The sequence below is a fragment of the Salvelinus fontinalis genome, chromosome 34, assembly GCF_029448725.1.
Source record: "Salvelinus fontinalis isolate EN_2023a chromosome 34, ASM2944872v1, whole genome shotgun sequence".
Classification (NCBI taxonomy): domain Eukaryota; kingdom Metazoa; phylum Chordata; class Actinopteri; order Salmoniformes; family Salmonidae; genus Salvelinus; species Salvelinus fontinalis.
This window is the reverse complement of record NC_074698.1, coordinates 38714437-38741913: the sequence shown is the minus strand read 5'-3', so window position 1 is coordinate 38741913 and position 27477 is coordinate 38714437. Positions and strand designations below refer to the sequence as shown.

The 27477-nt window shown below is 43.2% G+C and overlaps 1 protein-coding gene across 1 annotated transcript; it reads left to right on the top strand.

The window, feature by feature from the left end:
- On the top strand, positions 1 to 27266 carry LOC129833866 (cytochrome P450 2K1-like). The gene is made up of 8 exons (XM_055898708.1): positions 1 to 247; positions 8930 to 9092; positions 9270 to 9419; positions 9519 to 9679; positions 9834 to 10013; positions 15286 to 15427; positions 25334 to 25660; positions 25861 to 27266. Exons 1-8 carry the CDS (start codon positions 44 to 46, stop codon positions 26046 to 26048), a joined length of 1515 nt encoding a protein of 504 aa, XP_055754683.1. The 5' UTR covers positions 1 to 43; the 3' UTR covers positions 26049 to 27266.
- Positions 27267 to 27477: the final 211 nt, after the last annotated feature.

The following is a 27477-nucleotide window of genomic DNA, read 5'->3' as shown; positions in this document are numbered from 1 at the left end:
GTCACTATTTTTAACCCTGTGTAGGTATAAGAGCTGTTTGAAGATGTCTCTTATAGAAGGTCTTCTCCAGACATCAAGTACGGTGACACTGCTGGGGGCTCTGCTGTTTCTGCTGGCCCTTTACCGCCTCTTCTCCGGTTCCAACTCTGAGGAACAGGGGAAGGCGCCTCCAGGACCCAGGCCTCTGCCCCTGCTTGGTAACATGCTCCAGCTGGATCTCAAGAGGCCCTACCGCACCCTCTGTAAGGTGAGAGCAAGTCCTGAGATTAAACTATGTTATGGTTGTTGATATGATCTGTGACATTGTTTTACCTGAGTAAATATTTTCAAAATGTTTACTTTAGCAGGTTTAACATTTCCAGTTAGTTTCAATAGGCATGTATTGTCAAAGCAATATAGTGTTTCAACCAGTTAGCAATAGTTTTTGTCAACACAGGAGCCCTCTAAAAGTTTTTTATTTTGATGTGGCCCTACTTACCACACTCGCTCTGAGTTTATGAATGTTTTCAGAGAATGTTCTCCATTAATGTTCCATTTCAGTTTTTTTAATTGCAGAATGTTATCAAATAATACAGGTGAAATGATGACCAACGTGCATTCACTCACATAGAGGCATTTTGCTTGAAAATCGTATCGGTCATAAATGCTTAAAGGGATAGTTTTTGTGAGGGGTAAAAACACAATCTTAATAGTTTTCTTGTCACAGACCAAACAACTCACCCAAATAGCTCACACATACTTCAATCCAACTTATATTGCAAGGATATCACTTCAGGAGATATGTCAACATAGAATTATACTTTATTTGTTACAGAACTGCTTCCAACAACCTTTAGTTCAAGTTTTTATATTTACATTTCATGCATTGTTTACTTCACAGGGCTTTTCATAACACCTGCATTTTCTAAAGTAACACACTTATCTCCATAGTCTGTGTTTGGTTAATTTATTTTGAATAGCTTCTAGATACTTTGAGAGCTTAGTTAAAGGGACAATCTGCAGTTCAGCTGAAGAACCTTTTGTGGAGCTGGGTACCCATGTCAAATATTTTCAGTATCCTGAGAGGGAAAAGGTGTTGTCATGTTCTCTTCACTAAAATCTGTGTCCAGTTCAAGGTGAGTAATTGCTGTTCTGATATACTGAAGCTCCTTTCGGTCATAAAGAAACGGTAGCAGGAACATTATGTACAAAATTACCAACAATGCGAAAAAACAAACATTGTCTCTAATGAAAGTATCTGGGGCAGGCACTCTGGAAAATCCCATCTGCCGCTTGTAAAACAAATATTTTGTCTGTCACCACACAGCCACACTTAATTCTGTCACTTATCACCCCCCCTCCCGCCCCATAGGGAAGGCCAGAGGGGTGTTGAGAGAGCACTGCAGTTATTGTCCGAGCGAGAGATAAGAGATCAGTGCACATTGTGACAACTTTTTACCAGTTGTAGGTAGGCTATTTAAATAGTCATTATGGAGACACCTACAGTGGGGCAAAAAAGTATTTAGTCAGCCACCAATTGTGCAAGATCTCCCACTTCAAAAGATGAGAGAGGCCTGTAATTTTCATCATAGGTACACTTCAACTATGACAGACAAAATGAGAAAAAAAATCCATAAAATCACATTGTAGGATTTTTAATTAATTTATTTGCAAATTATGGTGGAAAATAAGTATTTGGTCAATAACAAAAGTTTATCTCAATACTTTGTCATTGCCAACAAAGGGTATATAACAGAGGTCTAACGTTTTCTGTAAGTCTTCACAAGGTTTTCACACACTGTTGCTGGTAATTTGGCCCATTACTCCATGCAGATCTCCTCTAGAGCAGTGATGTTTTGGGGCTGTTGCTGGGCAACACAGACTTTCAACTCCCTCCGAAGATTTTCTATCTGGTTGAGATCTGGAGACTGGCTGAATGTGATTTTCTGGAGAAAAAAAATTCTCATTTTGTCTGTCATAGTTGAAGTGTACCTATGATGAAAATTACAGGCCTCTCAGCTTTTTAAGTGGGAGAACTTGCACAATTGGTGGCTGAATAAATACTTTTTTGCCCCACTGTATTTCCAACCCTTTTTCCATAAAACGTGTTAATACGTTTTTAACTAGGCAAGTCAGTTGAATACCTACCAGTATTTAAGAACACATTCTTATTTACAATGACGGCCTGCACTGGACAAACCCGGACGACATTGGACCAATTGTGCGCTGCCCTTTGGGATTCCCAATCACAGCTGGTTGTGATACAGCCTGGATGCATCAATAAATAATGGAGACGAAGCGCTGGGAAATGACTCGGAGGGGGTTTAAACTGCATTCTAATGTTGACTGCTTAGAGAAAACGATATCAAGTGAAGTGCTTTATGCATGCTCAGTTCTTGGGTCTCGGCTGCCCAAGTGGAAATTAAATGGAAGTTTTGGAACTCCCTCGTGTGGTTCTTTTTAATGGAAATCCTCAATGAAACTGACATTAAATATGGAGAATGATACATTTGCCTCTGTTGGCCATCAAGTAGCCTATTCATGTATATGCCATTATAGGCAACCATTTTGATACAATAAATATGTGGAAATGATGATATCACTGGAGTCATTACAAATCAATCTGTGCCACTTGTGAAGCCTATCTGGTCATGGAAAACCAATTCATAGAAAAATTGCCCGTGGGCGTGTGACGATGGTGACAGGTGTGAGGGATAATGAGCAGCCTGATGACCTAGAGGCCAGAGAGGGAGCACACTTGACACTGCATCTTGTCTAGGCTACTGTAGACTATCGGAAATGAGATGTAGGCCCATCATAGGCTACCTGCCTTTATCTAAGCAAACCATGGCAGAATTGAATTACAACCATAAACCTAGATTTTAGTCTGTAGCCTATGCCTACTGAAATGACAAGTCAATCTCGCAAATGGGCCGTTGAACGGTTTGTAGTCTTAACATTTGGCACATAGTAACAGAACAATGGCCAGAAAACAGCCTAACATTATTTTTTCATGTTAATCCAAGTATTTCTTGCTTAGAGATTTCAAGATCCTCTGGCCAATTTTCATCACTCAAACTCTCCTGTCAGATTTATCCATAGTTATGCACATGCGCAAAGGGGATTTATTTCCAATTCTTAACCTGGATCGAGCATTGACTGCTGATTTGGCTGAAAGCTGTGGAATATCAGACCATGCACCACGGGTATGACAATTACTTTTTACTGTTCTAATTACATTGGTAACCAGTTTATATAAGGCACCCCGGGGGTTTGTGGTATATGGCCAATATACCACGGCTAACGGCTGTATCCAGGCACTCCGCATGCATAAGAGCAGGGAGACAAATCCAGCTATGGCCTCCTACTTGTCAGGCCTCTCACACTGGGCAGATAGGGTTCCTGGGATGGACAGCTCGCACTACTTCCCCACATACGCTGGATCAAGGGTGACCTCGTTGAGGAGATCCAGGAGCTAATCTATGTAGCCTGTAATGGGTTTTTTGTGAACAACTTTTTATTGAGTTTATTTATTTTTCAGAGGGTTACAGATAAAAAATAAATGTACATAAAGATGGCCCCCACCCATTCCCCCCTTTAGTCACATCCTCCCGCCCGTGTACCCCCCCCCCCCCCTAATATTAAGCACATTGCTTATCTTTACAACAGGAGTACAGACTACCTGGCTGGCAGGAAAATGAGTCATGGGAAAGCGCTCTCCATCCGCTCTAAGTGCATAGATGAAATGTATTTATTCTGCTGCCCCTTGTTTGGAGACAGGTGTATGATAATGGTCCATTCTAAATCAAAACACATTTCTCACATATTATCTAGTATATCTAAAGACAATATTAAATCAAGAATAGTCTGATAGGTGACAATATTAGCCTGAGTTATGTATTATCACTTGTGAATGATGCCCAGCATAAGAAACAGCCTTTTGTGCGACTTTTTCAAATCATATTTGTACACCTCATGTAGCTGAGCCCATAGGCCTATATGTTTTGATAAGTTTTGTATCACAACTAAAGTTGCCAAATAACTTCTTACATTTTAAGCACATTAATCCTCTTTACAATGGGTGTAGAGCCTAACTGGCATACATAAGCAGCGCGTAAGTTTGGGGAAGATCATTTTCTCAAAAGAAATGCTAATTTATTGTAAAAGCATTACATGCATAATCGCATTTGCGGTCACTTTTGATAATGTTGTGTTCCGCTAATGGAACATTTCCGCTTATAGCCTGCTGCCATGTGCGCATTTTTTATTTAACCAGGTAGGCCAGTTGAGAACAGGTTCTCATTTGCAACTGTGACCTGGCCAAGATAAAGCAAAGCAGTGCGAAAAAAAGAAGAAAACAACAGTTACACATCGGATAAAAAAAGTACAGTCAATAATACAATAGAAAAATCTATATACAGTTTGTGCAAATGGAGTAAGGAGGTAAGGCAATAAATAGGCCATAGTAGCGAAGCAATTACAATTTAGCAAATTAACACTGAAGTGATAGATGTGCAGATGATGTGCAAGTAGAACAGTTACTGGTGTGCAAAAAAGTATATTAAAACAATGTGGAGATGAGGTAGGTCGTTTAGTGGGCTATTTACAGATGGGCTATGTACAGCTGCAGCGATCGGTAAGCTGCTCAGATAGCTGATGTTTAAAGTTAGTGAGGGAGATAAGTCCCTAACTTCAGCGATAATTATTATTATTTTAATTTTTTATTTATTTTTTGCAATTCGTTCTAGTCATTGGAAGCAGAGAACTAGAAGGAAAGGTGGCCAAAGTGGGTGTGGCTTTGGGGATGACCAGTGAGATATACCTGCTGGAGCGCGTGTTACGGGTGGGTGTTGTTATGGTGACCAGTGAGCTGAGATAAGGCGGAGCTTTACCTAGCAAAGACTTATAGATGACCTGGAGCCAGTGGGTCTGGCGACGAATATGTAGCGAGGGCCAGCGACGAGAGCACACAGGTCGCAGTGGTGGGTGCTATATGGGGCTTTGGTGACAAAACGGATGGCACTGTGATGGCCTGCATCCAGTTTGCTGAGTAGAGTGTTGGAGGCTATTTTGTAAATGACATCGCCGAAGTCGAGGATCGGTAGAATAGGCAGTTTTACGAGGGTATGTTTGGCAGTGTGAGTGAAGGAGGAACAGCATTGCTGTGCTTACATGTGATGAAATAGCCTAATGGTTTAACATTTTAAGCTAAACGTTCTGATCTGTTGCGTCAGCCACATTGTGTAAAAAAAATGTTTGATGTTAGTGGTTGTATTAATTTGGGATCTATTCCATACCACAACTGTCCGGAATATTTATTTCTCGGTTGACTTTTGTACTATGGGGGAGAGTAGATTGACATAGGCTAGTACTTTTGCCATTCCTTAGGCCTACTCATCTTGTTGGCTGACGAAAAGTAAATGTGGACAGTTCTTCCAACATCTAGCCTGTGAGAAAGACCCGATCATGTGATGGAGAGCATGCAGAAGTAAGAAGGGCACAACAAAGCCATGGATTTTTTAGGGTGCATTACGGCCACAAAGGGGATGCTGCTGTGAAATTCAAGGCATTATCAAGTGTTTGTCAAATTGTGAATGAGAGCCTAATGAAGTGTGCACAAAGCAGAGCTCATGCCTTTTTTCAAATCATCAATCTCATCATGCAGCCTTAGTGTATTAAACATCAAAACCTATAGCCCAACGTTTTGTCGAACAACTAAATAACATCTAAATTAAGCATATAGGAGTACCTATTTCTTTGTTAACCGCTCAACACAGAATATCCACGTGTGTGCACTACCTCAAATCGTTTGGAGAAAATATTTATATTCAGCTTTGTTCAGTTATATTCTTCATACTATAACATATTATAAAATAATGCCTTGGAATTCTAAGCTAATCTTGTCTGCTAAATGAACTAGTGCAGCCCACAGCCATATGGCATAGCCAAATCAGGGCCTAACATAAGGACAACTCAGAGTATGCTATTCTGTTCTTCTGAAAAAGACTAAATTTCCTTCATATCATGCTTCTTTAGACCTGTCTAATGGATTTATTGTGAAGTTGTAGGCCATATTACATGGATTTATTAGACTTTTTCAAATGTAGATGTTCCAAAGGTCTGCATCAGTGACTTATAGGCTGTGTGGAAGCCAGGAGATGCTAAATGTGTTTATGTAAATTAACGGTCCATTACCATGAGACCTACATTTACTTGTGTGACAATCACTGGCTGTAGTCTACTCTATATAATTGATACCACATAAGCACCTGTTCTCGCAGGTATGGCTACTGAACTGAAGCAGCAACAATGACACTTGCTACGTTTTGCATAGTCCCATAGGTTACAGTCCACCTTTTCAGGAGAACAATTTGCAGACAGAGACAAATGGCTAATGATACTTATTGAAAATGAAAAGGCACAACGCTCGCTCAGCATAGTAGCCTAACCCATGGTCACCATAGTAACCTAACCTATGGTCACCATAGTAACCTAACCTATGGTCACCATAGTAGCCTAACCTATGGTCACCATAGTAGCCTAACCTATGGTCACCATAGTAGCCTAACCCATGGTCACCATAGTAACCTAACCTATGGTCACCATAGTAACCTAACCCATGGTCACCATAGTAGCCTAACCTATGGTCACCATAGTAGCCTAACCCATGGTCACCATAGTAACCTAACCCATGGTCACCATAGTAACCTAACCCATGGTCACCATAGTAGCCTAACCTATGGTCACCATAGTAACCTAACCTATGGTCACCATAGTAGCCTAACCCATGGTCACCATAGTAGCCTAACCCATGGTCACCATAGTAGCCTAACCCATGGTCACCATAGTAGCCTAACCTATGGTCACCATAGTAGCCTAACCTATGGTCACCATAGTGGCCTAACCCATGGTCACCATAGTAGCCTAACCTATGGTCACCATAGTAGCCTAACCCATGGTCACCATAGTAGCCTAACCTATGGTCACCATAGTAACCTAACCTGTGGTCACCATAGTAACCTAACCTGTGGTCACCATAGTGGCCTAACCTATGGTCACCATAGTAACCTAACCTATGGTCACCATAGTGGCCTAACCCATGGTCACCATAGTGGCCTAACCCATGGTCACCATAGTAGCCTAACCTATGGTCACCATAGTAGCCTAACCTATGGTCACCATAGTAACCTAACCCATGGTCACCATAGTAACCTAACCTATGGTCACCATAGTAACCTAACCTATGGTCACCATAGTAACCTAACCTATGGTCACCATAGTAACCTAACCTATGGTCACCATAGTAGCCTAACCTATGGTCACCATAGTAGCCTAACCCATGGTCACCATAGTAACCTAGCCTATGGTCACCATAGTAACCTAGCCTATGGTCACCATAGTAGCCTAACCCGTGGTCACCATAGTAGCCTAACCCGTGGTCACCATAGTAGCCTAACCTGTGGTCACCATAGTAACCTAACCTGTGGTCACCATAGTAGCCTAACCTATGGTCACCATAGTAGCCTAACCTATGGTCACCATAGTAGCCTAACCCATGGTCACCATAGTAACCTAACCCATGGTCACCATAGTAACCTAACCCATGGTCACCATAGTAACGTAAACTATGGTCACCATAGTAACCTAACCTATGGTCACCATAGTAGCCTAACCTATGGTCACCATAGTGGCCTAACCTATGGTCACCATAGTAACCTAACCTATGGTCACCATAGTGGCCTAACCCATGGTCACCATAGTGGCCTAACCCATGGTCACCATAGTAACCTAACCCATGGTCACCATAGTAGCCTAACCCATGGTCACCATAGTAACCTAACCTATGGTCACCATAGTAACCTAACCTATGGTCACCATAGTAACCTAACCTATGGTCACCATAGTAGCCTAACCTATGGTCACCATAGTGGCCTAACCTATGGTCACCATAGTGGCCTAACCTATGGTCACCATAGTAGCCTAACCTATGGTCACCATAGTAACCTAACCTATGGTCACCATAGTAACCTAACCTATGTGCACATTGTCCCTTTTCAATGACATTTTTTAAATGTTGTGTCCCCCTCACTACTTAAACCAAAGTTGCACTCCTGACTGCTCCTTTTGTGGACAACATTCCTTCATGTCAGCTGTATGTTGGCAGTTCTCAGTCTCAATGCAGGGGGCTTAGTCTATATGGTTTTTGTTCTTCCATCCCTATCAGGTGTGTTACAGAAAATATACAGTTCACAAGTCAAGAGTTACAGCAACCGCATCAGACTACATTATGGACAGCACTTGAAAGATCCACTGTCAATGATGGTACAGCATCTGTCTTCAGGAGTAGCATCCTGACAAGACCATTGAATGTTCTCCCCAATTGATAAAGCAACTTCGCTTGAAACGTGCACTGAACTCGCGTGACATGATCATAAGTTTCGGTGCAGCCAATGCTGTTGGATGTCTTCATTATTTGGAAATCAGTGTAGTTAAATGAACACTGACATGTGGAATTCTGGTAAGTAGCTTGCTAGCTAAAAGCCACAACGTAGGTGAAAAGGGGTTAGTTACCAGTTTAGTTCTGGTAAGTTCCACTTAAGCTATGTTACGGTTTGTAAACAAAACCGTATGATGCGTACATGTGATGATGCTTTTAAGGTGTTACATATTTAAATTAAGATCATAAGACTCTACCATTGGTGTATAACATCTCCGGCTTTACGTGACATGGCATAAAGCCAGAAGTAATGCCTGCCTCATGAATCCAAGTGTTTGACATGGGGGGGAGGGACCAGTAACTTTATGATCAACTTTGTCAATGTACCAACTACAGGTCAACCTACTATGAACTAGTTACATCCAAATATCATCCAATTTGAAGAACCACATGATTTTCACTGTCCGGGACCTTTAATAAACCATGCATTTAGTCTTATTTTATGTTCTACAGCTGTCCAAGAAATATGGGTCTGTTTTCACGGTTCACTTTGGACCCACAAAAGTGGTCATCCTGGCAGGATACAAGACGGTCAAGCAGGCGCTGGTCAACCATGCAGAGGAGTTTGGGGACAGGGGCATGCTTCCTGTGTCCTATGACTTCACCAATGGACATGGTAATGTGGGATATGTGAAACTTGTAATCCGATTAACTGTTGCATTCTAGACAATATTCTGCCAAGCAAGCATATTTGGTGCTGTAACAGCAGCCCAAATATTTGACAACATTTTTATTTTCTCCTTACATGATTAATTCCTGACACCTGCACAATATTACTTTTCAATACTGGTAGGTATTCTGTTTGGCAATGGCGAATCATGGAAAGAGATGAGGCGCTTTGCCTTGGCGAACCTTAGAGACTTTGGGATGGGCAAGAAAGTGATTGAAGAGAAAATCTTAGAGGAAATTCACTACCTGATTGAAGTGTTTGAAAATCACAAGGGTAAGAATTTGTAGTTCTGATTTGAAAACCAAAAAACAGGTTGCATAATTTTTTCCCCTTAGGTTTGCTAATTCAATTTCTGATGACCTTTTGTAACAGGTAAAGCATTCGACACAACCCAGCCATTGAGTTATGCTGTCTCCAACATAATCGCAAACATTATATATGGCAGCAGGTTTGAATACTCTGACCCCAAGTTCAAAGCAACTGTAAAACGAGCCAATGACAACCTCCGAATTGCTGGCTCCGTTTCAATACAGGTACATTATGTTTAATTTGTTTCTCACTCAGAGAATAATGGCAAACGGGTCACACTTGACTAAACCAGGAAAATTAAATAATTGTTCAAATTTGTTCTATGCTACTGGAATAATAGAGGTTAATTCATGCTTTACTTTTTTTATTGGGAGATAGTTGTACAACATGTTCCCCTGGCTGGGCCCTTGGCTGAAAAGCAGGAAGCTGTTGTTGAAGAATATTGAGAACAACAAGAAGGAGATGAGGGAGCTGGTGAGGGGGCTGAAGGAGACTCTCAACCCTCAGATGTGTAGAGGCTTTGTGGACTCGTTCCTTGTCCGAAAGCAGACCCTGGAGGTATGAAATCTCATTACAATCATCTCAATTAAAAACAAGAGAACTCATGTAAAATATACTGTGTTGGTAAAATGTATACAGGTTCAGAACTTTTGTGAAACAGCAGTTTGAAATATATGGCAAATAGAAATCAAACTGAATGGTCTTCAGAGATAGATGGGTGGGGATGAGGGTAGCTGAAGGATAGGATTAAAAACAAACAAAATATGACTATTTTAAAATACATTGTGTCCATAAAATGTATATATTATGTACTGTCTAAGCTGGAAGTAGAAGCCTAAGTGTTGTTGTCCATTAGTTTACTTCAATTAGGGGAGGGATGGTAGGGTTAGGGGAAATAATAAAGGAAAATGTATTTCAAAAAGTTCCTTGCTCTCTCTCTCATATACACTACTGGTAAAAAGTTTTAGAACACCCACTCATTCAAGGGTTTTCTTCATTTTCACTATTTTCTACATTGTAAAAATAGTAGTGAAGACATCAAAACTATGAAATAACACATATGGAATCATGTCGTAACCAAAAGTGTTAAACAAATCAAAATATATTTTATATTTGAGATTCTTCAAATAGCGACCTTTTGCCTTGATGACGGCTTTGCACACTCTTGGCATTTTCTCAACCAGCTTCTGTCACACCCTGATCTTTCACCTGTCTTTGTGCTTGTTTCTACCCCCCCTTCAGGTGTCACCTATCTACCCTAGTATCCCCTGTGTATTTATACCTGTGTTCTCTGTTTGTCTATTGCCAGTTTGTTTTATTCATTCATACCTACCAGCATTTTCCCCCTTGCTCCTGTCCTGTCTATAGTGCCTGTTTTCTAGTTTTCCCGGTTTTGACCTTTCTGCCGGCCCCGACCCTGTCTGCTATCCTGTACCTTTGCCCCGCTACTCTGGACTACCAACCTCTGCCTGACCTGACTCTGATCCTGCCTGTCGTCCTGTACCTTTTCCTGCTCGTGTTCGAATTAATAAACTTTTGTTACTTCAACATTGTTTGCACCTGGGTCTTACCTTCAAACGTGATTGTACGAACTGGCCATGACTGACCCAGCAGCCCCGGGCCAGCTGCGCAACGCCATCTCCTCCCAAGGAGCCACCATCGATAGGCATGAGGAATTGCTTCGTGGCCTTATGGAGGGAGTCCAAATGCTGTCTGAACGCCATGACAGGGCGTTGGACATGTTGCTGGGGAAATTCCACGGGTTGTCTGGGAGGCAGCCTACTACGGCGGTAACCCCACAGCCCCTCAGTAACTCAGCTGGGAGTAGCGCCGTCTCATTCTGCCACTCCACCTTCTCGGGACCACCTCCGGAACGCTTTTAATGAAGAGCCAAGCACCTGTCGGGGGTCTCTAGCGCAGTGTGCCCTCATTTTCCAGCTTCAGTCCTCTTCCTTCCCCTCGGACCGCTCCAAGTTAGCCTACCTCATCACGCTGTTGTCCGGGAGGGCTCTCACCTGGGCTACTGCTGTATGGGAACAACAGCTGGCCATATGCGCTAGTCTGGAGGGGTTCGTGGGAGAAGTGAAGACGGTTTTTGATTCCCCGTTTCCCGGGAGAGAGGCTGCCCTTAAGTTAATTCAGCTTCGGCATGGCTCCCACAGTGTGGCAGATTATGCGGTGGATTTCCGCACGTTGGCAGCGGAGAGTGCTTGGAACCAGGAAGCGCTGTTCGATATGTTCCTGCACGGCGTCTCGGAGGAGGTCAAGGACGAGCTTGCTGCTCAGGAGTTACCTACGGATCTCGATTCCCTCATCGCTTTGACAATCCGAATCGATGGGTGATTACGGGAACGACGGAGGGAGAGAATTTGAGCCTCCGAGTCATCCTGGAAGTTATACAACCCCCCCCAAAAAAATATATTTTAATCCCAGGTTTTAAGGCAACAAAATAGGGAAAATACCAAGGGGGTCAATACTTTCGCAAGCCACTGTAAATCAAATCAAAGTTTATTTGTCACGTGCGCCGAATACAACCTTACAGTGAAATGTTTACTTACAGGCTCCAACCAACAGTGCAATTTCTAAGTAAAAAAGGTATCAGGTGAACAATAGATAGGTAAAGAAATAAAAAAACAACAGAAATATAACAACAGTAAAAAAGACAGTGAAAAACAACAGTTGCGAGGCTATATACAGGCACCGGTTAGTTGGGCTGATTGAGGTAGTATGTACATGTAGGTATGGTTAAAGTGACGATGCATATATGATAAACAGAGAGTAGCAGTAGCGTAAAAGAGGGGTTCGCGGGTGATGGGTGGCGGGACACAATGCAGATAGCCCGGGTAGCCAATGTGAGGGGGCACCGGTTAGTCAGGCTGATTGAGGTAGCATGTACATGTAGGTATGGTTAAAGTGACTATGCATATATGATATACAGAGAGTAGCATCAGCGTAAAAGAGGGGTGGGCACACAATGCAAATAGTCCGGGTAGCCATTTGATTACCTGTTCAGGAGTCTTATAGCTTGAGGGTAAAAACTGTTGAGAAGCCTTTTGTTCCTAGACTTGGCACTCCGGTACAGCTTGCCATGCGGTAGTAGAGAGAACAGTCTATGACTGGGGTGGCTGGGGTCTTTGACAATTTTTAGGGCCTTCCTCTGACACCACCTGGTGTAGAGGTCCTGGATGGCAGGCAGCTTAGCCCCAGTGATGTACTGGGCAGTACTCATTACCCTCTGAAGTGCCTTGCGGTCCGAGGCCGAGCAATTCCCGTACCAGGCAGTGATGCAACCAGTCAGGATGATCTCGATGTTGCAGCTGTAGAACCTTTTGAGGATCTGAGGACCCATGCCAAATCTTTTTCGTTTCCTGAGGGGGAATAGGCTTTGTTGTGCCCTCTTCACGACTGTCTTGGTGTGTGTGGACCATTCTAGTTTGTTGGTGATGTGGAGACCAAGAGACTTGAAGCTCTCAACCTCCTCCACTACAGCCCCGTTGATGAGAATGGGGGCATGCTCAGTCCTCCTTTCCTGTAGTCCACAATAATCTCCTTAGTCTTGGTTACATTGAAGGATAGGTTGTTATTCTGACACCACCCGGCCAAGTCTCTGACCTCCTCCCTATGGGCTGTCTCGTCTTTGATCAGGCCTACCACTGTTGTGTCGTCTGCAAACTTAATGATGGTATTGGAGTCGTGCCAGGCCACGCAGTCGTGGGTGAACAGAGCGTACAGGAGGGGACTGAGCACGCACCCCTGAGGGGCTCCAGTGTTGAGGATCAGCGTGGCAGATGTGTTGCTACCTACCCTCACCACCTGGGGGCGGCCCATCAGTAAGTCCAGGATCCAGTTGCAGAGGGAGGTGTTCAGTCCCAGGATCCTTAGCTTAGTGATGATCTTTGAGGATACATTGGTGTTGAACGCTGAGCTGTAGTCAATGAATAGCATTCTCACGTAGGTGTTCCTTTTGAACGGCTACGTGTCTATGGTCATTTAGGCAGGTTGCCTTAGTGTTCTTGGGCACAGGGACTATGGTGGTCTGCTTGAAACATGTTGGTATTACAGACTCAATCAGGGACATGTTGAAAATGTCAGTGAAGACATCTGCCAGTTGGTAAGCACATGCCCGGAGCACACGTCCTGGTAATCCGTCTGGCCCCGCAGCCTTGTGAATGTTGACCTGTTTAAAGGTCTTACTCACGTCAGCTACGGAGAGCGTGATCACACAGTTGTCCTGAACAGCTGATGCTCTCATGCATGCCTCAGTGTTGCTTTCCTCGAAGCGAGCATAGAAGTTATTTAGCTCGTCTGGTAGGCTCGTGTCACTGGGCAGCTCGCGGCTGTGCTTCCCTTTGTAGTCTGTAATAGTTTGCAAGTCCTGCCAAATAAGACGCGCATCGGAGCCGGTGTAGTACGAATGAATCTCAGCCCTGTAAATGTGATATTTCCGTTTTCTATTTCATTATAAATGTGTAAAAATGTCTAAACCTGTTTTTGCTTTGTCATTATGGGGTATTGTGTGTAGATTGAGGAAAAAAATTAATGTACAAAATAATGAACAAAATGTGGAAAAAGTCAAGGGATCTGAATACTTTCCGAATGCACTGTACATATTTACAAAAACAATATGGGGGATTGGAAATGATGCTGACATTTACATTGATAGATTGTAGCTTCCATCTGCAATATTAAAGCTGATCTACCCCCCCAAAAATATATTTATTAAATTCTTTGAATGAAAACATCTAGGGATTTAGTGGGTATTGAGAAATGCGTAAATGGCCCATGTGATAGAGAATGGAGAAAATATAGGAGATATTGTGCTGAAATGGCATTGGGCCCAGGCTGCAGCGGTATACACTGAGTGTACAAAACACTCGGAACATCTTCCTAATACTGAGTTGCACCCCTTTTTGCCATCAGAACAGCCTCTATTCGTTGGGGGTATGGACTCTACAAGGTGTCAAGTATTCCACAGGGACGCTGGCCCATGTTGACTAGACTGCTTCCCACAGTTGTGTCAAGTTGCCTGGATGTCCTTTGGGTTGTGGACCATTCTTGATACACATGGGGAAATGTTGAGCGTGGAAAAACCCAGCAGCGTTGCAGTTCTTGACACTCAAACTGGTGCGCCTGGCACCTACTACCATACCCCATTCAAAGGCAATTATGTATTTTGTTTTGCCCATTCACCTTCTGAATGGCACTCAAACACAATCCATGTCTCAAGGCTTAAAATGTTTCATTTAACCTGTCTCCTCCCCTTCTACACTGATTTTGAAATGGATCTAACAAGTGACATCAATAAGGGATCATAGCTTTCAACTGGATTTATCTGGTCAGTCTGTGAGGCTTCCCCAACTGGCAGCCCGCAGACCGAATTTGGCATGCGGGTGGTTTTCTTTGGTTTCTTTTTTTTTTTAAATGTAATTTTTTTTTACAAAATACTAAAACCACCAGGAAATCTGTTCCAACTGATTTTTCATTTTGGAAATCTGTTCCCAAGTATTCCCATGCATAGAGAGACACGTGTGATCGTCTACAAATGTAAGAAAGGTTTGAGAGAAAAAAATTGGCCCGCGGGTGAAACTAGTTGATGATCCCTGATCTAATCCATGGAAACATCATTTGTTTTGTACACTAAGTGTCTGTTTTCTGGGGGCTGCAGCTAAGACTGCTACACCATGTGTGTAGAAGTTACATGTAAAAACACATTTTTGAAAGCAAATGTTTGACCTTTGAAAAAGAATGCAAAGACTGCTAGACCATGACTTTTGAGGGGAAAACAAATATTTTCTCCCCTTTTTTAAAATGCTTTTTCTGTCTGTATAAGGAATCTGGCAACAAGAACTCTCACTACCATGACAACAACCTGATATCCTCTGTGGGCAACCTGTTTTCTGCTGGTACAGACACCACAGGGAACACCCTACGCTGGGCTTTGATGCTAATGGCCAAGTACCCCCTTATACAGGGTAAGTATCAATGTGCACACAGACACACGCCTTTGTACAGACATTGCAAGTGATTGTAGTAATGCAAGACAATCAAGGTGTTACTTGCTGTAAACATTTCCAAATTGCCCACTTGAACCACAGACCAGTTTATACACTGCTCAAAAAAATAAAGGGAACACTTAAACAACACAATGTAACTCCAAGTCAATCACACTTCTGTGAAATCAAACTGTCCACTTAGGAAGCAACACTGATTGACAATAAATTTCACATGCTGTTGTGCAAATGGAATAGACAAAAGGTGGAAATTATAGGCAATTAGCAAGACACCCCCCAAAACAGGAGTGATTCTGCAGGTGGTGACCACAGACCACTTCTCAGTTCCTATGCTTCCTGGCTGATGTTTTGGTCACTTTTGAATGCTGGCGGTGCTCTCACTCTAGTGGTAGCATGAGACGGAGTCTACAACCCACACAAGTGGCTCAGGTAGTGCAGTTCATCCAGGATGGCACATCAATGCGAACTGTGGCAAAAAGGTTTGCTGTGTCTGTCAGTGTAGTGTCCAGAGCATGCAGGCGCTACCAGGAGACAGGCCAGTACATCAGGAGACGTGGAGGAGGCCGTAGGAGGGCAACAAACCAGCAGCAGGACCGCTACCTCCGCCTTTGTGCAAGGAGGTGCACTGCCAGAGCCCTGCAAAATGACCTCCAGCAGGCCACAAATGTGCATGTGTCTGCTCAAACAGTCAGAAACAGACTCAATGAGTGTGGTATGAGGGCCCGACGTCCACAGGTGGGGGTTGTGCTTACAGCCCAACACCGTGCAGGACGTTTGGCATTTGCCAGAGAACACCAAAATTGGCAAATTCGCCACTGGCGCCCTGTGCTCTTCACAGATGAAAGCAGGTTCACACTGAGCACATGAGCACATGTGACAGATGTGACAGAGTCTGTAGACGCCTTGGAGAACGTTCTGCTGCCTGCAACATCCTCCAGCATGACCGGTTGGCGATGGTTCAGTCATGGTGTGGGGTGGCATTTCTTTCTGGGGCCGCACAGCCCTCCATGTGCTCGCCAGAGGTAGCCTGACTGCCATTAGGTACCGAGATGAGATCCTCAGACCCCTTGTGAGACCATATGCTGACACATGCACATTTGTGGCCTGCTGGAGGTCATTTTGCAGGGCTCTGGCAGTGCACCTCCTTGCACAAAGGCGGAGGTAGCGGTCCTGCTGCTGGGTTGTTGCCCTCCTACGGCCTCCTCCACGTCTCCTGATGTACTGGCCTGTCTCCTGGTAGCGCCTGCATGCTCTGGACACTACACTGACAGACACAGCAAACCTTTTTGCCACAGTTCGCATTGATGTGCCATCCTGGATGAACTGCACTACCTGAGCCACTTGTGTGGGTTGTAGACTCCGTCTCATGCTACCACTAGAGTGAGAGCACCGCCAGCATTCAAAAGTGACCAAAACATCAGCCAGGAAGCATAGGAACTGAGACGTGGTCTGTGGTCACCACCTGCAGAATCACTCCTGTTTTGGGGGGTGTCTTGCAAATTGCTTATAATTTCCACCTTTTGTCTATTCCATTTGCACAACAGCATGTGAAATTTGTCAATCAGTGTTGCTTCCTAAGTGGACAGTTTGATTTCACAGAAGTGTGATTGACTTGGAGTTACATTGTGTTGTTTAAGTGTTCCCTTTATTTTTTTGAGCAGTGTAGTTTGTTTCAAATGCTTGAACACTGTTAATAAAGCTGCAATCTACATGAATGTAACTAAATGTGTAGAAATGATGACATTTCAACCAGATTTTCTCATTGAGATAACCTACATGTGTAAGGCAGCCAAGTGATATATATGTATATATATATATATATATATATATATATATATATATATATATATAAAATGGAATTGTACTATGGTGTGGTATTTATGTGGCAATAAAGGATACTGTAGCCACAGAGGACAACAGGTTCTTAACTTGGGATGGAGAGCAGTGGCGCAAATACCTGGAAAGATGCATGATTGGAGTAGAATACACAGTTATAATATTTATTATCAGAACAGAAAGATAAATAAAAAAACGAGTCCATAAATTGTCTGCAAAAAGTCTTCAGAAAGTTTCTCTGAAAATTACACTCGAATTACATCTGTTCGACATCCTTCAATGTCGACCAGATAATGCACTTTCCCCACCCTCCAACTTGACTTCCCCACCCTCCAGCTTGACTTCCCCACCCTCCAACTTGACTTCCCCACCCTCCAGCTTGACTTCCCCACCCTCCAACTTGACTTCCCCACCCTCCAGCTTGACTTCCCCACCTTCCAACTTGACTTCCCCACCCTCCAGCTTGACTTCCCCACCCTACAGCTTGACTTCCCCACCCTCCAACTTGACTTCCCCACCCTCCAACTTGACTTCCCCACCCTCCAACTTGACTTCCCCACCCTCCAACTTGACTTCCCCACCCTACAGCTTGGACAGGTGTATATTTTTTGTGTGCAGCTTTTCCGTATTTTTTGAAACATCATTTTAGATTTTCAAGACACGGAACTCAGTGCCATTTTTCATTACACTAAATGCATTTTTAAAATATACACTGACCAAAAATATAAACGCAACAACTTCAAAGATTTTACTGAGGTACAGTTCATATAAGGAAATAAGTAAATTGAATTAAATTCATTAGGGCCTAATCTATGGGTTCCACATGACTGGGAATACAGATATGCATCTGTTGGTCAGAGAGACCTTTAAAAAAGGTAGGGGTGTGGATCAGAAAACCAGTCAGTATCTGGTAAGACCACCATTTCCCTCATGCAGTGCGACACTTCTCCTTCACATAGAGTTGATCAGGCTGTTGATTGTGGCCTGTGGAATGTTGTCCCACTCCTCTTCAATGGCTATGCGAAGTTGCTGGATATTGGCGGGAACTGGAACACGCTGTCATACACATCGATCCAAAGCATCCCAAACATGCTCAAAGTGTGACATGTCTGGTGAGTATGCAGGTCATGGAAGAAGTGGGACATTTTCAGCTTCCAGGAATTGTGTACAGATCCTTGCGACATGGGGCCGTGCATTGTCATGCTCAAACATGAGGTGATGGCGGCAGATGAATGGCACGACAATGGTTTCAGGATCTCGTCATGGTATCTCTGTGCATTCAAATTGCCATCAAGAAAATGCAATTGTGTTCGTTGTCCGTAGCTTATACCTGTCCATACCATTGCCCCATGGTGGCGGTGGGGTTCTCTGTTCACAATGTTGACATCAGCAAACTGCTCACCCACACGACGCCCACACTGTCTGCCATCTGACCGGTACAGTTGAAACTGGGATTCACCTGTGAAGAGCACACTTCTCCAGGATATAAGTGGCCATCGAAGGTGAGCATTTGGATTTTTGTTCAGTTTAGTTGCCTTCTCCAAACAGCCAATATATTAATTCAAATCAAATCAAATTTTATTGGTCACATACACGTGTTTAGCAGATGTTATTGCGGGTGTAGCGAAATGCTTGTTCTTCTAGCTCTGACAGTGCAGTAATATCTAACAAGTGATATCTAACAGTTTCACAACATACATTTGAAATCAGAAGTTTACATACACTTAGGTTGGAGTCATTAAAACTCGTTTTTCAACGACTCCACAAATGTCTTGTTAACAAACTATAGTTTTGGCAAGTCGGTTAGGACATCTACTTTGTGCATGACACAAGTAATTTGTCCAACAATTGTTTACAGACAGATTATTTCACTTATAATTCACTGTATCACAATTCCAGTGGGTCAGAAGTTTGCATACACTAAGTTGACCGTTCCTTTAAACAGCTTGGAAAATTCCATAAAATGATGTCATGCTTTAGAAGCTTCTGGTAGACTAATTGAAATAATTTGAGTAAAATAGAATGTGCATTTGTGGATGTATTTCAAGGCCTACCTTCAAACGCAGTGCCTCTTTGCTTGTCATCATGGGAAAATCAAAAGAAATCAGCCAAGACATCAGAATTTTTTTTGTAGACCACAAGTCTGGTTCATCCTTGAGAGCAATTTCCAAATGCCCGAAGGTACCACGTTCATCTGTACAAACAATAGTATGCAAGTTTAAACACCATGGGACCACTCAGCCGTCATACCGCTCAGGGAGGAGACGCGTTCTGTCTCCTAGAGTTGAATGTACTTTTGGTGTGAAAAGTGCAAATCAATCCCAGAACAACAGCAAAGGACCTTGTGAAGATGCTGGAGGAAACAGGTACCAAAGTATCTATATCCACAGTAAAACAAGTCCTATATCGACATAACCTGAAAGGCCGCTCAGCAAGAAAGAAGCCACTGCTCCAAAACCGCCACAAATAAGCCAGACTACGGTTTGCAACTGTACATGGGGACAAAGATCGTACTTTTTGGAGAAATGTCCTGTGGTCTGATGAAACAAAAATTGTTTGGCCATAATGATCATCATTATGTTTGGAGGAAAAGGGGGGAGGCTTGCAAGAAGAACACCATCCCAACCGTGAAGCACGGGGGTGGCAGCATCATGTTGTGGGGGTACTTTGTTGCAGGAGGGTCTGATGTACTTCACAAAATAGATGGCATCATGAGGCAGGAAAACGTGGATATATTGAAGAAACATCTCAAGACATCAATCAGGAAGTTAAAGCTTGGTCGCAAATGGGTCTTCCAAATGGACAATGACCTCAAGCATACTTCCAAAGTTGTGGCAAAATGGCTTAAGGACAACAAAGTCAAAGTATTGGAGTGGCCATCACAAAGCCATGAACTCAACCCTATAGAAAATCTTTGGGCAGAACTGAAAAAGTATTTGCAAGCAAGGAGTCCTACAAACCTGACTCAGTTACACCAGCTCTGTCAGGAGGAATGGGCCAAAATTCACCCAACTTATTTTGGGAAGCTTGCGGAAGGCTACCCGAAACATTTGACAAAAATTAAACAATTTACAGGCAATGCTACCAAATGCTAATTGAGTGTATGTAAACTAATTACCCACTGGGAATGTGATGAAAGAAATTAAAGCTGAAGTAAATAATTCTCTCTACTATTATTCTGACATTTCACATTCTTAAAATAAAGTGGTGATCCTAACTTACCTAAGACAGGATTTTTACTAGGATTAAATGTCAGGAATTGTGAAAAACTATGTTTAAATGTATTTGGCTACGGTGTATGTAAACTTCCAACTTCAACTGTGTACCCAAATACACACACATCTACGTAAGGAATGGATTAAGAATATATACATACATGTCAGAGCGGCATTGGACTAAGATACATTGGCATAGTAAAGAATACAGTATATACATATGAGATGGGTGATGCAATATGTAAACACAAATAAAGTGGATAAGATGCCGTAGAACAGTGTAGAGTACAGCTTATGCATATGAGATGAGTAATGCAAGATACGGAAACATTAAAGTGGCTAGTGTTTAATTTCCTTCAAGTGGCCAGTGATTTCTAATATATGTCTATAGGCAGCAGCCTCTGATGTGCTGGATATGGCTGTTTAACAGTCAGTGGCGTAGTATAGAATACTATACAGTATATTCATATGAGATGGGTGATGCAATATGTAAACACAAAGTGGCTAAGATACAGTAGAATAGTGTAGAGTGCAGTTTATGCATATGAGATGAGTAATGCAAGATACGGAAACATAATTAAAGTGGCTAGTTATTTCTAATCTATGTCTATAGGCAGCCGTCTCTGATGTGCTAGTGATGGCTGTTTAACAGTCTGATGGCCTTGAAATAGAAGCTGTTTTTCCAGTCTCTCGGTCCCAGCTTTGATGCACCTGTACTAACCTCACCTTTTGGATGATAGCGGGGTGAACAGGCAGTGGCTCGGGTGGTTGATGTCCTTGATGATCTTTTTGGCATTCCTGTGACATCAGGTGCTGTGGGTGTCCAGGAGGGTGGGAAGTTTGCCCCCGGTAATGCGTTGGGCAGACAGCACCACCTCTCTGGAGCGGTTGTGGCCGGTGCAGTTGCCGTTCTAGGCGGTGATACAGCCCGACAGGATGCTCTCAATTGTACATCTGTAAAAGTTTGAGGGCTTTAGGTGTTAAGTCAAATTTCTTCAGCATCCCTGAGGTTGAAAAGGCGCTGTTGAACCGCCTTCACCACACTGTCTGTGTATGCCGAGGAACTTAACTTTCCACCTTCTCCACTGAGGTCCCATCGATGTGGATAGGGGGTTGCTCCCTCTGCTGTTTCCTGAAGTCCACGATCATCTCCTTAGATTTGTTGATGTTGAGTGAGAGGTTATTTTCCTGGCACCACACTCCCAGAGCCCTCACCTCCTCCCTGTAGGCTGTCTCATCGTTGTTGATAATCAAGCCTACCACTGTTGTGTCGTCTGCAAACTTGATTGAGTTGGAGGCGTGCTTGGCCACGCAGTCATGGGTGAACAGGGAGTACAGGAGGGGACTGAGCACACAGCCTTGTGGGGCCCCAGTGTTGAGGATCAGCGAAGAGGTGTTGTTTCCTACCTTCACCACCTGGGGGTGACCCATCAGGAAGTCCAGGACCCAGTTGCACAGGGCTGGGTTCAGACCCAGGGCCTCGAGCTTGATGATGAGCTTGGAGGGTACTATGGTGTTGAATGCTGAGCTATAGTCAAAGAACAGCATTTTTACATAGGTATGCCTCTAGTCCAGGTGGGTTAGGGCAGTATGCAGTGTGGTGGCGATTGCATCGTCTGTGGATCTATTGGGGCGGTAAGCAAATTGAAGTGGGTCTAGGGTGGCCGGTAGGGTGGAGGTGATATGATCCTTGACTAGTCTCTCAAAGCACTTCATGATGACAGAGGTGAGTGCTATGCTGCAATAGTCATTTAGTTCAATTACCTTTGTCCCTGTACCTAAGAAAGAGATGGTGGCCATCTTGAAGCATGTGGGGACAACAGACTGGGATAGGGATTGATTGAATATATCTGTGTACACACCAGCCAGCTGGTCTGTGCATGCTCTGAGGACGCAGCTAGGGATACCATCTGGGACGGCAGCTTTGCGAGGGTTAACACACTTAAATGTCTTACTCACATCGGCAACGGAGAAGGAGAGCCCACAGTCCTGGTAGTGGGCCGTATCAGTGGCACTGTATTATCCTCAAAGTGAGCGAAGGTGTTCAGCCTGTCCGGATGCAAGACGTCGGTGTCCACGTGGCTGGTTTTCCTTTTATAATCCGTGATTGTCTGTAGACCCTGCCACATACGTCTCGTGTCTGAGCTGTTGAACTGAGACTCAACTTTGTCCCAATACCGACGTTTAGCCTGCTTGATTGCTTTGTGGAGGGAATAACTACACTGTTTGTATTCTTCCATTTTCCCAGTCTTGCCCTGGTTAAATGCGGTGGTTCGCGCTTTCAGTTTTGAGCGAATGCTCCCATCTATCCACAGTTTCTGGTTGTGGTTGGTTTTAATAATCAGTGGGTACAACCTCTCCTATGCACTTCCTGATAGACACATTTACCGATACGGTGAATGAGATTATTATTTTCTAAAACTACTCTGAACATATCCCAGTCCGCGTGATCAAAACAATCTTGAAGCGTGGATTCCGATTGGTCAGACCAGCGTTGAATAGTCCTTACCACGGGTGCTTCCTGTTAGAGTTTCTGCCTATAGGAAGAGAGGAGCAAGATGGAATCATTGTCCGATTTGCCGAATGGAGGGCGGGGAAGGGACTTGTATGCATTACGGAAGGTAGTGTAACAGTGGTTGAGCGTTTTAGCCGTGCGAGTACATAGAGTTGAAAGAATTTCGGGAGCCTTTTCTTCAAGTTTGCTTTGTTAAAATCCACAGCTACAAAAAATGCTGCCCCAGGATATGTGGTTTCCAGTTTGCATAAAGTCCATTGAAATTCTTTAAGGGCCATCGTGGTATTGGCTTTAGTGGGGGATATAGACAGCTGTGGCTATTATTGATGTAAATTCACTCGGGAGATAGTACGGTCGGCATTTAATTGTGAGATATTCTAGGTTGGGTGAACAGAAGGACTTGAGTTCCTGTATGTTATCACAGTTACACCATAAGTCGTTAGTCATAAAACATATACCTCCACCCTTCTGCTTCCCGGAGAGATGTTTATTCCTGTCGGCACGATGCTTTGAGAACCCAACTGGCTTTCTGGAGTCAGACAGAATATCTTGAGAGCCATCTTTCCGTGAAGCAGAGTATATTACAATCCCTGGTGTCTCTCTGAAAAGCAACTCTCGCCTTGAGCTTGTCAACTTTATTATCCAGCGATTGGACATTAACGAGTAAAATACTCAGGAGCGGTGGGTGGTGTGCACGCTTCCTAAGTCGGACCAGAAGACCGCCCCGAGTACCTCTCCTCCACCGGCATTGTTTTGGGTCAGCCTCTGGAATTAATTTAACTGCTCTGAGGAGAGCAAACAAAGGATTTGCTCCAGGTCGTAATCCTGGTCGTGATGCTGGTAGTTCTGGTGAGTTACCGCCGCTCTAATATCCAATAGTTCTTCCCGGCTGTATGTAATGGCACAAAACAATTATAGAGCTAATTCCGTAAAGAAATAGTACATAAACAAACAAAATACTGCAGTTTCCTAACAGCTAGTTGCAATGCTGCCATCTGTCGACGCCATCAAAATTAAAGATAAACTAAAAATGCAAATACATCCATCAAAATAACAAGACTACCTGCAAAAACTGGGATCCGCGTGGCCAAAACAATCCCCTTTTATGCACAACAGTATGTCATTTCTCATTGTTTTCACATTAAATGCAAATGATAAGCAGTGTTTGGCAAAACACTAGACACAACTCTCTACACAGGAAACAAACCTATTGTGTACATAATGTCAAACAAAACTAAATTAATATCACAGTCAATAACAAGTACTCCCATATCTTTTAACATGTAAACTCTCTTTGTACTGTGACTTGTTTTACAGTACTAAAGTCACAATTGCACTTTCAACATCTCTTCTCTTTGATTTATCTTCAATGCATTGTAAACATTTACATCGTTACAATATTCTAAACAGTATCAATTTAGGTTTATTGAAATTCTTCCTGCTTTAGTATTGGATGCTAATTCAGAGAACAGCTGTCTATGAAATAGTTGATTACATTCTCGTACCATTTACTCTATTTAATAGAAAAATATATTTTATTGATGGTCATAGTATCACACCTACTCCTGCTCTCTCCCCCAGCACTCGACAATGCCGGTCTACTATCCACCGGTCCTGGCCACCCACATTGCGCACACCTGGCAACCATCATTGCGCACAGCTGCTACCATCGTTAAGCTCGCCTGGACTTCATCACCACCCTGATTACTCTCCCTTCTTTTAGCCCTCACCAACCTCGGTCATCAGGCAGAATTGGTTCTGTTTTCATGTCCTGATGTGTCTCTTGTTTTGTACTTGCGATGGTCGTTATTATTAAACTCACCATCTGCACCTGCTTCCTGACTCAACGTTACAGATAGTTAGTATTTGTTGAGCCATTATGTGATGAATGGTGAGATGACCTTGTCATTCTATGACAAATTATACTGTTTGCGTGGGCTGCGTTATCCCTGTTTTGAGGAAAGTGTTCAAGCAATTGAGAAACTAACAGTGTTGTTGGACATGATTTATACAATTTACTTTGTCTTGTGTAGCTGTTGTCTACTGTTTTGCAAAAAGTGTCTTGTGTACAAGTGGGACTACTGTTTTACAAAAAGGTGTTATGCATCAAGTGTGAACATTGAACTGTGCAGAAAAGGTGACTGTTTTGGTACGTAGGTTAATAAAGGTATCGTTCACATGGAGCCGCGTTTAAGTTATCAAGCCATGTTGTAAAAATTATAAAATGTCCAGGGTAAAGATTATTAAGATGACGTTTTCTCTGAGGGTAGTAACTTTGGTCCTCCCTCCTTTCTGTCTCAGACCGGGTCCAGGAGGAGATCAGCAGGGTTATAGGAAGTCGTCAGCCCTTAGCAGAGGACAGGATGAACCTGCCCTACACTGATGCAGTGATCCATGAGACCCAGAGACTGGCCAGCATTTTACCCATTGCCATCCCTCACACCACCAGCCGAGATGTCACCTTCCAGGGATATTTCATCAAGAAGGGGACGCTTGTGTTTCCTCTACTGACGTCTGTCCTACAAGACGGAAGCGAATGGGAGAGCCCACACACCTTTAACCCCGCCCACTTTCTGGATGAGGAAGGTCGATTCGCCAAGAGGGATGCCTTCATGCCCTTCTCTGCAGGTGAGTTCCACTGTTTCTGTATCCATACTGACTGGGTAAGTGAATCCTTCTATGGTACTCTAAAATTAAGAGTTTGGGGAATTGCTTTGACCAAGGGAGAGTTTATGGTATGGAAATGTGTGTACAATTTATGTCAACTATAGGAAATCTATGTAGACCTAATTGTCATATGTTGTCTCCCTCATTTTATCTTCTTCCAGGTCGTAGGGTGTGTCTGGGGGAGAGTCTGGCCAGGATGGAGCTCTTTCTCTTCTTCACCTCCCTCCTGCAGCGCTTTCGTTTCTCTCCTCCTCCTGGAGTAACAGAGGATGATCTGGACCTCACACCGGCCGTGGGGTTCACCCTCAATCCTTCACCTCACCAGCTGTGTGCTGTGAGCCGGGTCTGAGATGAGTCTGGGCCTAATGTATATTATACATGACTTATTATACATGAACAAATGCTCCACTTTAGACAAACATGCTGAAACAGCTTACCTCACCGGCTGTGCTGTGAGCCAGGTCTGAGATGAAACCAGTCCCTCAATGGTTTTGGTTGAATTTGATTGCTCTACATTCCAACAATGTAATTGATTGATACAAAGCACCGCTATTATGTATGTACAGAATGCTTGTTGTTTTAGCTTGCTGTCCTGCCTTGTCTGGGACTGGACAGCTGTTGCCAAGCTTAGCAAAGTCAATCAGTTTTCTAGCTAATGTTATCAGTAGTTGACATCAATATATACCCTTGTGGGCATGTTTTTATATGACTAGCAAGCATACTTAGCCATATCTGCTAGCTAGAACAAATAACTACCACTAACTAGCTAGCTCCAGCAGGAGTGGAAGTTCAGCTGCCTACTTTCACTCCATTAAGGTTCCAGTTGTTGAAGGAGACTTGAAACCAAAAGACAGCATTTACACAGGAAACCCAATTCGGATCTTTTTCCACTGTTTAGTCTTTTGACTTACCAGATCAGCACTTTTGCCTACAATTGGACAAAAGACCAGAATTGGGCTGCCTGTGTAAAAGCAGCCAAAAGGTCTCACTTAAAGTGAAGTTGTTTACAAACTGTTCGCTAGCTGGTGGCTAGTTTAAGCTACTCCTTGTCCATTGACCATAGCTAGTGGGTAGCTTGAGCCACATTAGCTACTAGTGACTATTTACATATAATATATTGGAACATTTGGGCACGAAAATCTAACTTATTGCACCTTTAAGCTTTCTTGTCCTATTCAAACGGGCCAACCAAAGGTACATAACACTAACCGTGTCAGTTATTGATAACAGCTAGATGATTGACTCTGCTAAGCTTGGATACACCCCAAAGATAAATAAGCTAAGATGTAGGCTTCTGATTAGCCTTTGACTATTTGATTAGTAGCGTGTCAGAGAGCTCCATATGTATTGCTAATCAATAAACCCGTTGATGAGTGTGCTTGACATCGGCACCAGTTCGTCAAATTTTGGTCCATTTTGTCAACTTGGAGTCGGGGTTTTGAATAGAATAGAATTTGAATTACTGTCTGTGCTCAGTGGGAACCAATCACTGTGCAGCAATGTAAAACGTTCAACTTGTAGATTTCACCAAAACTTTTAATAAAGGCTTAAAGTGGAACTGACAGTATTTTAGCAACATGAAATGGTATTAACATCTGTTCATATACACCCCCAGGAAGAGTGACACCTTTTCGTTTATATCTTCAGACAAGTGAGTACTTAGATATGGTCATTTTCAGGTTATCATAAATTCATTAAATGTTTGGGAATGACGTATAGTAAGGCATTTGTGCTTGCGGCCGTGCGTTTGGCCGTGCGTATGGACAATGAATAGACAC

Bases quoted from the DNA above. Each gene is read 5' to 3' on its own strand.
- LOC129833866 (XM_055898708.1), top strand. From the start codon at position 44: ATGTCTCTTATAGAAGGTCTTCTCCAGACATCAAGTACGGTGACACTG. The intron at 9,093-9,269 runs GTAATGTGGGAT...CAATACTGGTAG, and splicing joins TGACTTCACCAATGGACATG to GTATTCTGTTTGGCAATGGC. The intron at 9,680-9,833 runs GTACATTATGTT...ATTGGGAGATAG, and splicing joins CTGGCTCCGTTTCAATACAG to TTGTACAACATGTTCCCCTG.